Here is a 15,765-nt window from a genome sequence, read left to right on the forward strand (position 1 = left end):
ACAGAATGAAAATGGTGTGGAAAAAGGTAGGCTGGAATTCCACTATTACACAGTGCAAAGGTAGCTGAGAGAGGATGTCTGTCCATCTAGAATAAAGAGTCTGCTAGTAAGAAGTTAGAAACTGCTGAGGTATGAATCTGGAATATTTTGGGGAGAGGAATACAGTAATCTGTGTAAGCTTGCTTTTCCTGTCTGAAGGAGCTGCCTCCCAGTGCCAGCTCCTTTTCTTTCTCTACAACCGAGGCATTCTGTCTGTGGCAGGCAGTGGTGGAAGGCAGCGATGCAGCCTATCGTCAGCCGTTCCCGGGTACTCCTCGCCAAGGGCTCTCCTCCTCTTTGCAGTGCTAATACGTGTGCACAAACTGCCACAGAAAGGGCAGTACTTTGATATTGAGAACAGAATCGAAGTTGTACTTTAGGATGGTTTTATTTAAAATCTCATTAATTGTCAGTGGATTCCTTGTCTAACAGACTATACCTTAAGGTGCCATCTGTGTGAGGGGAGTCATGCTGCTGGCTCAGTCGAAAGCAACTGGATTGGAATGGCTCCAGTGCTGTTACAAAGCAATGAGTTGGCCAACTGCTAATTTAAAAAACGAGAGACCGAAATAGGCCTCTCAGTGCACTGCTCTGGCTTCATTAGAACTGCTGGCGATGGGGCTTTCCTTTTCTTTACAATGACAGTATACGCTTTGCTCCAGGCAACGCGTTTAAACCTTGCTCCAGTACAGTATCTAAACATGTGCTCATCTTTAAGTGTGTGAAAGGTTTAATAATTGACCTAGGGTTTTTCCCATGCTCTTAGAGGTCTTTGCTGGTTTGAGACCTTTACCAGACTGAAATAATTCTTAAGATCTTAGTGAAGGCTTTTTTAATACCCTGCTTTGCAGGATTCTTTCCATTTGCATGAATGTGTCCAGTTCTCTTGGAGTGGGGGTCCAGGCATCCACCTTGAGCCTCTTCATTGTCTCAGTAAATGTTGGAAGATCTGTCTGGAGTGCTGCTGGTGCTGCCTTTGGGTTAACACAAGCTATGTTAAGCCTTCATCAGCAGGCAGGTAGAGCTGCCTTTGCTGTTGTGGCACTTTGTAGGGGATGAGATTTTTCACTGTTCTGAAAAAAAAACAAACCCTTTTGTGAGGTGAGTATGATGATAAGGTAACCACGTGTTGTCAGCCACTCGTACTGCTTTTGTCACAAAATCAGAGGTGCTTTCATGTAGGTGACTATTTAATTTAGTTTCCACTTTGATACAGCAGCAAAGACTCCGTCCGCCTCGGCCACCGCCTCCAAAGATACAACGCTCATCTAGGCCCGTGAGTAGCTGGTAGTTTTGTTTCACTGCCACAGCTTAACCCTGCCTGAATTACGCTCTTAGTAGCATTACTAAACCTCGGTAGTTTGGATTGTCAAACTTTGCAAACAAGCCATGTGTGAATTATGCTCCTAAACTCCCTTCTTCTCTGCTGCGGCACAGCCCTGGGACCTGCATTTGTTCTGCTTTTCTTTGACGAGTCCTGCAGCTTTCAGTCAGTTCTGCAGGTAACTGATGCTGCTGTTGCAACGTTTGTTTTTACTTTTGCGGTGATTCCTTAAACAAAAAGTCTGTCTAGGCTGGTAAGTTTTTAGCCAGTGAGCTTTTGAAGACTTGCACTAAACTCCAATACCAAAGGAAGCAGAGGGCTGAAGAGAAAGTGTTTATTCCCTGCAAGTTATGCTTTAAATTAATTTGGGACGCTTAATTTTTCTCAATGGAATAGATGAGTGAATACACATGAAGAAAGCAAAGTCTATATTAGTACATAGAACATTAGTACCACATTATGGATGATATACATATATACTTTATGTTCATTTAAAATGCAAGCTGGGACTCTGTGTAATTACACAGTATAAAAAATGTAGGCACAGCATGTTGGCTGAAGGAAGTGACTCTTCCATAGAAGAACTACATGGAAATTACTCTCAGTGCAACAAACCTGTACTGTATTAGGCAGGCATACCTTATCTCAGCAGTTCTTCATTCAGAACACGAACTGTAGGACAGTCGTTATAAATTAAGTATGCCAGATGGCTTTAAAACTGGAGACTGAGCTGGATCTGCACCAGTGATATTCCTTTTTCAGTAGTACGGGAAAGTGATGTCAGTTTAGAAGGGGTGTTGGGCTTTGAAATGGCCTTGGAAGATGCTGCTTTTTATTCAGGACTTTGGCTTTATGAATATAATACCCCCAAAGGGAAAATACATCTTACTTCTTGCTTCCTTATACATACACATATGTACATAAGAGAGATGCAAGTTTTCAAATCTAATCTTGCTAAAACTTGTTAAAAACCTGTTTGGGATGAGCAGGCAACTGGTTAACAAGAGCACTTGGGTGTGTGATAACTTTTGGTCTGTGGTGCATGTCCCTGTGTTACATTTCAATGGCATGTGTTTCCTTCCCTCCCTCTCGTTAACTCTGGGTGTTTAGCTTAACAGAGTCACTCTTCTGGATTCCTGCACTCGGATTTCTGTTCTCTCTGTTTAGAAGGTAGCATTGCCTTTGCTTATGTGTTCTCCTAAATGGAATTGGTATGGGAGACCTTCCCAGACACATTACACTAGGAACAAACTTCCCATGGCACTGGGGGTTCCCATCGTGCTTCGTAGCCCTCTCGTGTTTGGCAGGTGTATGAGGGCACCTTGTGATTCCTCTGTACAAAAGTTGCTGAACAGTGTTGTTCAGATTGAGTCATTTATTTCATCAAAGTCTTGCTAAGACTGTTTAATCTCCCAGCTGTAGTGCATTAATAGTCCTTGCTGTAATGTGCTTGTGTTGACTGTCTTTGCTCCCAATGTGATTGATAAAAGGTTGGAAATGTAATAACAAAAGCTCCTGTTGCATTCATCTAGCTGTGTCAATAAGTGGAACAGAAATGCTTCATTCATCAAGAGGAAATTCAAGATAAATGTAAATGATTATAATCACTCCCAAAAATATGCTTGTACCAAATATACATCAATTTGTTGTTGTTCAGGACTGTTATTTGGCTTTTAATAGTTGAAAAACATTTTTGTGTGTGTAAATAATACTTTGTGCAGGCTGCTTTTTCCCTCTCTCAGTCTTGGCGTACGTTAGAGGTGGGTATCAGCAAGATATTTATCCAAGACTTTTACAGCAAGTACTGAAAGAGGAGATCAGATCCCTCTGTGCTTCCAACCAGCTCCACATAATATCAGAATTCCTGAGAAATACTTACTGTTTTTAGGGTCTGTTATGAGGAGAAATCCATGGGCCCTGTCCTCACAATACGAGTCATTACTAAAAATAAAACCAAACCCACAGACCAAAGTGGGGTGAAGGGAGCAGAACAGAACAGATACATTCCTGACATTCTGCTGGTTTGGATTGAGTTGTGGTGGTATGAAAGAGAGAGGGTTCTTGCTTGTAATTAATAGAAATCTGTTTGGAAACTTCATTCAATTAGAAAAAGTTTAAATATAATAATTATGCATAAAGTTGATGGGGATGGTAATAAGCACGTTTAACCCTTCTGTACTGGATGTTTACCTTCCTTTTTTTGGCTGTGTGCTCATGTAATTGGATTTTGTTCATACTTTTGCATTTGATAAGCATTTAACCTTGCCTATTTGGCTACATAAGGCTCAAAATCCAGCAAGGAATTGGCTTGATTCCTGGCTTTTCCCTGCAGACCCCATGAACAATGCTCAGAATCCTACTTAGCATGTCACCCTGTGCTTTCCTGGGCTGGTGGCCCCCTGGCGTCATCCAAAACTCTCATCTCTCTCCCTCATCACCATCGCTCCCCCAGGGTACCACCCAAAAGGTGAAAGTGTTCACAGCATGATGACAAGCCAGCTTTACACATCATCTTCCAGCTCAGATTTAATTAAACAGGTTTCTTTCTTCCTCTCTTTCTCTCTTTCTCCTTCTCGCTCTCTTCTCCCCCCAGTTCCTCTTGCCTCTCTCCCCCCTCTCTTGCACGCACTCGCTCTCTCTTGCTCTCTCTCTCTCTGTTTTATCAACCCTAATGAAGCAGTATTCTTCATCGATCCTGCTGATTGCCAGCCCATTCCTTTTGTTTGTTGGCACCGAGCCATTCAGCCGCACTCTGACAGCTCAGCTCGTCTAATTAGCTCTGTTGTTCTTTTCCCCATGTTTCACCACGTTGCAAGTTCAGTTGAAGTTGCCACAAACTTAATCCTTCCATTCCTGCCATAAATTCACATTCTTAAGCCGCCCTTATTGAAGAGAGGAGCAGCCTTGTGTGGGGACTGATCTTCAAGACCTTAACATCTGACCTTTTTATAAGCCCTTTTTCCTAAGAAATAGTGGCAACGCATCTCTGGCTGTCTTTATCATATCTGCTGTACACCATTTCGTTTGAAATGAAAATTCAGTGCAATAATCCTGCTACAATTTTCTGCATACTCTTGTGTAGTGCAGGAACACTACACACAATTTGGTGGCTTTTTCCTGGCACAAAAATGTGAGGTTTATGTGCCAGGGGAAGGAAAAAAAACACTTAAAAAAAGATAAATAGCCCAGAAACACTCTATTCCCCCAAAATTACAACAACAACAATAATAATTAAAAATAAAACCACCCCCCCACCCCTCCCAAACACTTGCAGAAGTAGAGGGAAACCTGCATCTGTTCTGCAGATGCAAATAAATTCATTCCATCCAAAGGTTGTGGGCTCAGGTTGCCAGCCTTTAAGAGATTCCTTGATTTTGTGGCTATGGAGGGAGCAGGACCTCAGGCAGGTCAGAAGTTGGGTTGTGTTCCTAACTTTGTTAGATGGCTTTGGGGATTTCTCTTGAAACCAGCATTTGGCTAAGCCAACAGACCAGGCTCCGTTTCAGGTAAGGTAGTACTCGAATAAAAAATGTCAAGCTTGTTTATACAGCCTGCCCCTGATGCTGCAAAGGTTCATTCCCACGTTTGACTCAGAGGGATAATCTCACACAGGATTACTCACTGGTAAAAACATATAAACTTTGCTGATACAGTGATCACGTGCTCATTCCATGAAGTAAAGCTCATTTGCTTGTGGAGTTGATGCTAGGAAATTAAGCTTGATTTCTGAATATTAGAAGGTGATGGATATGTTATTTAAGATTGGATTGGCAGTCACATCATCTTCCACAGAAAACCTTTGGATTTTGTTACAGACAACGAAAGATAACATTAACAGCACATTTGTGGTGATAATGATAATAAATATGTCTGGATAGGGTCTGAGTTCAGCCACTGAAAGGAAGCAAATGAAGAATGAGCTATGGTTTTCATGTGACAACATTTATTCTAAGTATAAATTTTTCAGTGCTCTCAGAAGTCTTCACTTGGAGAAGTTCCTATGAACAGGAGGACAAAAGCCTCACGATGTCAGAGCTGAACTCCTCTTTCCAGTACAGTGTCCAGCATTGCACAGGATTTTCCAACTCCATCAGCTAACTGCAGCAGGGAAACTCACATTCAGGGAGTCTGTCCTCAGAAGTTTAGCCTTTACCAAACCAGACAAATTGCCATTGCTTTGCTCACAGTGACAAACATCCATGTTCCATTTGCTATCCAAACACATGTGGGTTTTTGTCCTTAAACAAGCTGCAGGGCCCTGTAGTTTATATTCATACTTTATATTGATTGGTAACCTGATACTAATTTGAAAAATTGTTGTGGCACAAAAGATGAAGACATTTAAAAGGAATTCTGGATGGAAGGTACCTTTAAGATAACAGTGGTTATTCACATTTTGTTATTTATGTCTGTTGTTTGATCAGCTTGGAGTATCTGATGAAATATCTTCTGTGTGTGTGTCATAGGTTCGTCCACCAAGACCTCATGTTGTTAAGAGACCCAAGAGCAATATTGCTGTGGAAGGACGAAGGACTTCTATTTCTAGTCCAGAACAGTGAGTACTTCCCTGCTCTGCTTCTCTCTCATTGCGTTGTTGTCAGCAAACAGCATGCCCAGAATTGGAAGTAGCCTAAAGAGAGATTAAAAAAATACTACAGATCAAAGTAATTTTTTAACTAACAAAAAATTAGGGTTTAATTTTTGAAGCATTTTAGAGGAAGTGTGAAAAAATGAGAAGCCAAAGTTTACTGTTGGAAAATTCTGGTTTGCGAAGTAATCAGGCTGTTTAGTGAAAGTTTTCAGGGTTTGGAGGGTTGCTAATTTCCTTGTTGTTTTGTTTTGAACAATGCTTTAAATTGATAGCTACACGCCTGCAAATCCACTGTTCTTGCCAGGCTTTACCTGGAAGACACAGAATTGTTGGTTTGATAGTGCTGGCAGTAAGGGCTGTGCCTCGCGCTTGTTAGAGTCCCGTTAAGGGCAGGTCTGTAATGAGCTCTATAGTGAAGACTCGTAGAGCTTAACTGTCTTGCTTAGTACTGCCAAATTTATCTTCTCTGTAGATTTGACTATGAAGTAAACAGGGTTTCCAACATCTCTTGTTCATATGAACAGTATATTCCGTTCCCTTGGAAAGATTTTATAGAGTTTTGTGAATGCCACATGATTTTTACACAGATGACACAGGTCTGTGTCTGTTGCAGATACTCTTGCTCTATTTGAGTTACATGATGGGCCATCCAGGGAAAACCTGAAAGGGGAGTGGGTATATTGAACCTTACCAGCATTCCCCAAAGATGCTCTTGTGTGTGGCAAACAGACATCTGCATTTTGGATTTAAAATTCCTTGGATTCTCCAGAGCGTAGCTACTTCAACCATTGAGAAATAGAGAAGATTCAAGAGCACCAAGTTGTGTTTGGGTGCAGAGGATGGGAATAGCTGCACTTCTTCAGGGACCAAAGAAGCAGGTTGCCTCCTCCCAGTTCAGAACTTGTGAAGCTTGAGAACTGTGTGTTTGTGTAGGGTGGTTGAGCTTAGAAGGTGTTGTGAGAAGTGTGGCGAGAGTAGGACAGCTTGGAGCTCCAGAGGAAACAACTGAGCAGAGAGGTAAGAACAGCCAAGCCAGGGTGTGTTTTCCAAGCCATGTGGTAAGGTTAAACTGGTATTCCCTGCACCTGAAGCATCTTTGATGCTGTCCTCAAACAGGGAGTGGAGCAGCATTTCCCAAAAGCCCAGCGTTGTGACAGGGTAGCCCCTAGCATGGGAAGTCAGGTGGAGCTGCTCACAGGGTACAAGGAGTACAAGTCTCAGGGGCCACCAGATGGTTGCGCTGCTCTAACCTGGCACAGAGATTTCCTTGGCATTCCTCTCTACCTGCAGCACAAACTCACTGCTTGGAATGTGGCCGCTTTGTGTTAGTTATCTCTAGTCTGTTGTAGCTTTGTTCTCAGTGAAGTGCTTTAGCTGATGCCCAAGATTACAGGATACTTGTTGTATCTGAAGATACTCAAATCGCTTAAAAAGCAAAATGGTTTCTTTAACACCCCTTTTCCCCACAACCGTGATACTGCCCTGCTGCCACAGGTTTGGAGGGGAAACAAGGTGGAGGGTGAGTTTCCCCCCACCCCCCAAAGTTAAGTGCATACTTAGCTTATTCCCAGCCACTCTAGGATGGGGAGATATTCTGAGGTTTGGCTAAAACGAACGGCCCCTTAAATTCTGCAGGATTATTGACCCGTTTTGTGGTGGAAGCTGGTTGCCCTCTTGTGGAGTGGAGAGCAGATCCGGCGCTGTGCTGCGGGGGAGCAGCCCCGTTAGCGGGCTTTCTGGGTATTCGGGGTGATGACTCACTGCATGTAGGTGAAGGATAATTGAGCCAATTTAACCATTATTTGGCTTCCATAGGAAGGATTATGCATATTGGTATTCAAAACTGCTTGACATTCCAGCGTGGCTTACTGCTAACGTGTGCTTCCAATTCCTGCTGGCATCAGAACAGAAATAAACGTAAACATGAATTATAAACATAATATTTATACTAATGCTAGTAATCTGTTGAATTACAAGTATTATTTTACTTGATTTTAATTTACTGCTGTTAATTTTAGAAAGTCTTTACAATTCAGCTGCTCTCCCAGAGTAAACTGATAATTTTTTTGCGAAAATGACTGACAGTAATCTACAAAAGATAATGAAGATGCTTTGTACCTGTAAACGGAATTATTTTTCTTCATGAGCATTTTACTGATAGATTTTTCCCTCTTCTAAATGTGGAAGAAAACCAGGTAATGTTGCTAATGCCACTGACACTTCCTATATGGCACAAGTTGTAGGCTCTTCCTGAGGTTTCACAGCTTCAATATTTTATCCAGTTCAAATGTGGTGTCATGGCAGGAACCGATGTATTGTCATTCTTTCTTGTCATCAGCTTCAGGTCGCAAAACAAACTCTGAGATAACTACTTCCAGACACTTAATGGTAGAATATTGCAGTGCACCAGGTCTCCTGTAAGGTGCCTGGTTAGGGAGTTGTAAGGTAAACCAAGCTGGGGCATGGAGGGAGATGGGACAGAGACACACAGCACGGAGCAAGGAAGCCACTGATCCATCAGTTGTGATTTCAGAAGTACAAGGGGAGGTATTTCCTCACCTTGTACTTAGCTATAGCTCAAATAAGTGGTGTTCCTAAGAAATACTTTCAGGTGAATACCTTTGAAATAGATAATGGCTCAGTAATTCTGGCCTTTATCCTTAACTGGTTGTCTCAAAAGGACATTTTGAATCAAGGAATAGTAATTAAAACAAGGCTTTTGGTGACATTTTTCACAAACTCGCTTTTTTCCTGTCCCAGTAAGAAATAATCATCCTACATTGTTCTGAAGTGAAAAAAGAAAGTCAGGTGTTGTCTCTTAAAAAAAAAAATCACATTGTTTTCTCCCTCTTGTATAGTATTACAGGGAGTGAAAACAACCAGTGTATGTTTTCCCTCGTGTTACTCGGTGACGTTGGCGTGCCCTTGTTGCAGGTCAGAGGAGATTCCAGGAATGCAGCAGCAGTGCTGGGAGGGCCCTTTTCTGAAACTAAACTCAGCTCCAAAACTAATTCTTAGCCAGTTACTTCTCTGGGGTGCCCGTGGGGGGCGGGTTTGTGACAGGAGCTTCTGTTCAATGGGAAGTTTATTTTGCCAGTTCAAACTAACACTGACTTTCTGCTCTGGGATGATTACGTGAGCAGTCCCGAGATGTTTCCCAGGACTCATGAGCTCCAACTGTGATACTGGCCACCTCCTTCCAGCTGATGGGGTCCTCAGGGTCTGTGAGGTGCCACCAGCACCACCCAAGCCTGACACCCAGCGCTCTCGTTTCACTGGGCAGTGTCCTTTCTGTTAGTGATGAGGCACATTGTCCCCGAAAAGGAATCCATTCCACAGGCATCCAACACTTGCTAATGCATTTCTAGTGATACTAGGAAGTTTGTATCTTCAGTTACATGAGTTAGTTTTTCAGTGTGCATAAAGGGAAAACATCGGTTTGAGGGTATATGGGCTCATTTTCTAATCAGTCTTCAATTAAAGCACAGGAGGGCAGGAGCAGTGACTTCAAAGAGCACACAAGATTATTGCTAATTGTTGTTAAGACATTGTATTTAAAGGAGCTGATGGAAGAGCTGTTGTTTCCCCTATCAGCATTTTCAGTGATTATTTTTTTCTCTATTTCAATAGAAAGTTTATTTTCTTACAATTTTATCAATAATGCACAGTTCATGATGTTTGTGTTTTTGTTAAAAATTTACTAAATGTAAAATGCATAATTATGTTAAGAACTTTTTAGTTATAAGGTAACAGGAAGAATTTGTGATGAGAGCTCAGAAAATGCTGGATTACCACCTGGGGCAATCCTAGACACGTGGGACCTGCCTCCTTAAACACAAATTAGTTGTTCGCAGAAATAAGATGTTGCATTTTTAACAGATAGGCAGTTTTTTGCAAGCTCTCTTTTACACCACAGCAAGATTTCCTATTAAATGTAGAATAGGCTTCCAGAGTGCTCTTGGTTTTCTGTCTTCTCTAAGTACCGACTAGCTGGCTTCCAGGGCATGCAGAGTGGGAGGAAATTAAAATAGGAAATCAGAGGGTCAGGCTCACAATTAACAGCATGTCAAAAGGCTCTTGGGCTGGCTAAACCCATGTCAGTGCTGCAGCAGTTCATTATGGCTTTGCAGAAGTCGTGTAGGACTTAGTAGAGAAGCTAATGGCTTTGCCTTATATCATGTGAATGAAAATAGGCTGTAGTGCAATAGTGGGTTATTACACTGAATTTGGTATGAAGTCAGCGTGATGGCTGCGCTGAGAGATACGGGCTCAGAAAGCACATTCAACTCGTCGTTGTAGCCAGGCGCTCGGAGCTCTGCCACACAGGATTTGTGTATGGGGAAGGTTTTCCATGGCATCACTGAAAGGAAGGATTGCTACTCAGGAAGAGGCTAAGCCAGTGAGCACCTCTGTGAACAGGGACGGCTGGAATCAGGAAGAAAATACTGCAGGCTGCAGCAGACAAGAGCGGCCGGGTGTGCTTTGGTCCCTTTGCCTTGGGAAAGTTGGTGAGAGGAAGCTAGGAGCCGTGAAGGTGCCGTGGCAGGGACAGCAAATGGGAAAGAAATGTGCAAAGAGCAGTCGGGTTTTGTTGGTGTGATGCCTGGTATGATAGTTCACAAGGAGGTTTCATTTTGGGGCCTGTTTCTCCTGCTTGCTTTGGAGCGAACCTCTACCGCGTGAATGCAGCTTGTCCTTGCAGAGCTGGGGTACCTGCAGGGAAACCAGTGATTGGGTCCTTAGCAGGAATGATAGCATGAAAACATGCAGTGACTTTGCATCTAGATCTGTCAGCCCAGGAGAGGTGTCACTCAGCTTGTTCCCACTTCAAATTCTTTGTTAATATTTCCAAATCTCTAGACAAATTGCTAGAAGTTCATAAAAACTATAAACCAATTGGTTACCTTCCTCTGCTGGGGTTAGTGATCACAAGCTGTTGGATTTGTAATCTGGTTGGATGACTTGTGATAGGAATTTTCTTGTTATTTTAATTTAAAATACCCTTTATGCTAACGTTTTTAGTTTCTCTGGAAATATTCTGTGCCTGTGAACATTCACAGTATGCAAAAGTGACACTTTAAAAATCAAATAGATATTTTAGGATTTTTGTTAGCTCACACTCGTACTGAGTATTCAGAATATGCTGGGAGGAATTCCAGTGATAGGGCTGTGCTTTGTTCAGATTGAATAGTTACTGGGTAATCCCCTCAGTCCCAAGTCTCCTATTTCATACTGGCGAGAAAAAGCCCATGCATTCAAATCCCTCACTCTCTTAATTTTACTGTCTAAGAGGGGCAAATTCCTTAATTCCCTAGAGCTGCAATATGGCTATTTTAAAAAAAAAAATACATTAATAAAAAAAAAGAATCCTCCCTCAAATTTGGGAAGCCCTTTTTGGGAGAATAATGATGAGCAGTCCATGCTACCCCGTGGTACCATAAGCTCTATAATCAGGAAAAAGCAACAGAGTCAATAAAATACACACATTTAATTTTCTCATAACTGCAATATCTTTTAAAATTATTACAGAATTCTTCTTATTAATTCCCATATCCTGGACTCACATTTTCTGTATATATTTTTTTCTATCTCAAGTACATTTAGGTGTCAATTAAATTTGAAATATCTACATTTGTCAGCATTTCATTTTTGGCCAGTGTGATGTGCTGCTGATTTGTCCATGCATCCTGACACATGAAAAAAGCTCCTGAGATGCAGATCTTCCTCATTAAAAAAGAAACCCATACTATCATAATGGTACGCAGAGCCATGGAGCGCATCCCCAGCTTTATTGCACTGTGTTTCTGACATGATATTTAAAAAGGAACAGCCACGGCTGTCAGTACTGTCATATGCTAGTGCTAACCGAAGACATGTTAAACTAAACATTAGAAAGAGATCAGCAAGTCATCTGCATGGTAACTCAGCTAAGAGATTAGGTAGGCAGGAGCTGGTGCAGTCATGTGGAGATGATGAGGGTTGTAGCTGTGACGGACACATCCTTTTTTCCCTCTAAGACTGCAGCAGTGCTGCCTTGTAGCCGGGCTTGCTGTGACCTGCCTTTTCAGAGACAGCTCTTTGTGTATGAAATCCTAGCAAGTGGTGGGTGGCAGACTGCAGGAGAGTCGCCGAATTGGGTTAATGAGGGAATAGGCACTTTTTTTGGATTCTACTGCCTTAAGCTAATAAAAAATTTAGACGTGGACAATTTTAGATTGTGCAGCCCTGATCTTGGACCAAAATCTCTTACAGAGCATGCCGACACTGAAACTTCAGTGCTTTCTTCATTCTAATTATGAGATCCCACTTTCATTTAAGGAGTCCTGCAACAGCAGCAAAATCAGTGCATATTAACTTGCTGAGTATTTAATCTGATTGGCACTGAGCTGCCCCAAAGTGTGACTGATGGTCTGGCCAACAAGACCCTATCTTATTTCTTCATAGTTTGTTCCCAGGTTATTTAATACGTGCACACAGACACAGCACATTTGAATTTAGCAGTCTGGAGGCAAACAAAAGGTATGAGAGACAGTGCTTTAAGGGCAACTACAACAATACATCCTCTACACAAAGTGTTTGGTAAGCATGTAGATCAGCAAGGTGTGTGGGAGTTCAACATTGCTCTTCGTTTCTAGCAATAATTTCAGATTTTCTGGATCTATGTTAAATGGTAATTTATTCCCCTAATACACAAGGGCATATCCATAAGTTTGACAAGGAAATGTTTTTAACATACCTTGATTTCAGAGTTATTTTAGGCGGAGCCTTTTGTTAATGTAAATTGAAATTTTTAGAGACTAGTCACTTTTAAAATTCAAAAAGAGAGTTAAAATGTTACAGCAATTTTTTCTCAGTGCAGCGGCACCACCTCACTTTCCCTGGGTGCCCATTATAACAGAAGAGAGGAAAAGAACAGCCACGCAACAGCATTAATTGGAGTACCACAGCCTATGATTTAACACTATCAGCTGCATCCACTGCCACCACTATTTTAGACTCTTTATTAATTAGCTCTGACCTGATTGCGAATAAACATTTATTCGCAGCAGCAGCTCGGGCCCTCTTGAGCTGTCGGCTGCAGTGTCCAGCTTCTCTCTTTCTGACCTCCTCTTTTACACTGATTTTTATAACTTTATTATCTGGCTGGTTAGTGATTGAGACAAAAGAACTAAAGAGTGAAGGCAGGTTATGAATTCTAGTGCCAGTAGCAGTAGTTTGGCAGCACGTCTGTGCTGGGAAGGCAACAAATCAAACTCTTGTCTTTTTATCCGTGATTTTGGTCCCGTTCCAGTTTGAGCAATAACGCCTTACCTGTAATGTGTGTGTGCTACCTTTGCATTGCCACAGGGACAGGAATGATCCTTTGTCCCACATGATGAGCCTGATTCTGCCTGCACTGAAGTACCAGATGTTATTCTGGACCTCAGCAGCAGCTACATGAGGCTCCACATCGCAGTTGCATGTTGCTTTGTGTCATTTGGGATCATTTGATTCACGGCCATAGCTGGGATCTTATCAGTGACGCATCATTGATAAAATTAAGGAGTTTGGGAAGAGACACCAGCAAGAGACAATGCTGGTTGTTATGATCCCAGTGATTTCTCTTCCATTGTTAAGGGGGTGGGAGAGAAGGAGAGAGACCTGTACATGATGCCTCTGTCAATGTTGATCAGCATTTGGTTTGGTCTACAAGACATAAAGTAACTGTACAAAATCAAGTGGTATGTTGGGGAGCAGGGGGGGTGGTGTTGAGTGTTAATTATGGCTGAAGTGCTTCCAGAGGCACTTGTGATTTTAAGAAGTTTTCATCTGAAAGGACTTTTGTTGCAGGCTGATGAATTCACAGATGGTTACTGTCCGGTGGTGCGGGAGAAATTCGCTTGAGTCCCTTTTCAGCCAGACTTTGAAAGTAGTTAACCACTGAGAGAGGAAACTTCTATGTCTGTCTTGACAAACTGTGTTTCCTATAAATCCTTGGACAGTTTTGGTTCTGGTGTGAAGCAATTTCAGATCTCGAAACGAGATACAAGGAGGAATCGTTACCCCCAAGTCAGCAACCCTCGTACAGCCGGCTGTCAGCCCGAGTACCTGTGAAGCAGAGAGGTAGATCTTAACGTTTGCTTGCTCTAGTCAGAGCTCAGAGAAATCTGAGCAGTAAAGATGTTTCTAAAGAATAACAGGGTGCCCAGCTCTTTAGAAAATATAGCGGGAAGAAGGTGGGTGTCTGCTTTGTGTACTTGTGCAAGATGGGTGTGATTGCAGGCCTTGCACCCATGGATGGTTTAGAAGAGTTGTGTTTTCTGCCTGAAAAGTGGAGCTGAACATTTACCTGCAGAGCTCTCTGTGGTGGCAGGCAGTCACGTTCAGAAATGACTTAGAGCCTGCAAATCACTTGGTTTCTCTCTCCTCTGGAGCTTTGAATGTGACAACTTGATAACTTCCTTTTCTCTTCCTGTTTCCCTCAGCCTTGTAAAGCCTATGCGACACTATACAGTCTTCCTCTCTGAGGACTCTTCTGATGATGAATTTCAGCAGGAAGAGGATCCTGTCTCTGGCTTCTCTGAAAACTTTTTCTTCTCTGCTCCTTTTGAATGGTCTATCCTTTATTCTAACGTGGTGTTAATGCAGTCTGTGAACAGTGGGGTTTGCATTGCTCAGGGTGCCTGCTCCTCTCCTTGGAATTTTGGGAATGATCCTGCAGTCGCTGTGCAGCGTGTGATGAATGTTCAGCACTTCTCCTGCTTGCTTGTTTTGGTATTTAGCAGCATGCAAAAGCATCCTCCTGCATGACACACTCTGCAGCCCTGCACAGCTTACGGGTTTGCATCGACGCGAGCTCTGTGGGGTGTAACCCTTCCACTCGCCCTTTGTTCCCATGTGCTGCCTGTGTTCCTGTCCAAACTGTCTGCCTGTCTTCCATGTGCAGTGCTCGCTGTGCTTTTTGGGGTTTCCTGGGAGCCTTACTTCAGTGTAGTTACAGGCTTTTTCTGGTTTCACTTGCTTGATCCCAGCAAGTCTCCGTTCTGTCAGGTACCGCATCCTCGGTGACTGCGGGGAGTTGCTATACAGGCATCCTCTGTGGGTGCTGAGTAGGACCTGACCTAAAATTCTACTGGAAAGAGCAAGCAGCTCGATGGGCTTACTTCCTATGTTATTTGTCTCCAACTTTTTAATTTGTGAATCGTTGTAAATTCCCAAACCTCTGTAACTTGGGCTTGCCCAGTTTTGGATCACGGTGCTGTGCAGCTTGGCTGTACCACACCTGCCACTCTGCACGACCTCGCTGTTCAGCGCAGGCTGCAGGACCCTGCCTCTGCCCAGGGTACCTGTGTCAGGGGAGGGAGCGTGACCTGTCCACTCCTGTGTGCCCAGCCAGTCTTCCCAGGCCCAAGCATCTCTTTTGGAGGGGAGGGAGGCACTGTCACGGGGAAGGAGGCATGCACAGCTTCAGCAGCACCACACACCTTACTGTCTGTTGGAATGTGCCGACCCTGAGGGCAGTCTGGAGCTGAGGCCCTGCTGAATGTCACGCAGGGGATCTGTTCTTTCCTAACCTCACCTGCTCGAGGATTTCCAGGGGAGAAGGGGAGATAAATTGCAATGGATTACACTCATTCTTTTAGCAAATGTGGTTACTGGCTTGACCAGAGCCTGGAGGAAGAGATGCCGGGGTACTGTGAGCTGCTGCTTTGGCAGTCTGCGTGGTGCTGGGTCGGGGCAGCTCTGGGTGCTGAGATGGATGCCCAGTCACACCTGAGCAACTGGAGCTGGACAGATGCAGTGGTGTCAGACTGGGCTGCAGAAAGAGACT

General features: G+C 43.1%; 1 protein-coding gene across 1 annotated transcript in view; it reads left to right on the plus strand.

Moving 5' to 3' along the window:
- DENND1A (DENN domain containing 1A) overlaps positions 1 to 15,765 on the plus strand; it is a gene marked incomplete at its 5' end in the record, with an annotated part of 188,530 nt that overhangs the window by 169,366 nt on the left and 3,399 nt on the right. Inside the window, 3 exons of the mRNA XM_084272711.1 lie at positions 1,256 to 1,315; positions 5,830 to 5,918; positions 14,420 to 14,548. Coding sequence (XP_084128837.1) covers positions 1,256 to 1,315; positions 5,830 to 5,918; positions 14,420 to 14,548 — 278 coding nt within the window. The remainder of the gene's footprint in view (positions 1 to 1,255; positions 1,316 to 5,829; positions 5,919 to 14,419; positions 14,549 to 15,765) is intronic.

Source organism: Gallinula chloropus (assembly GCF_964237585.1).
Source record: "Gallinula chloropus genome assembly, chromosome: 18".
Lineage (NCBI taxonomy): Eukaryota > Metazoa > Chordata > Aves > Gruiformes > Rallidae > Gallinula > Gallinula chloropus.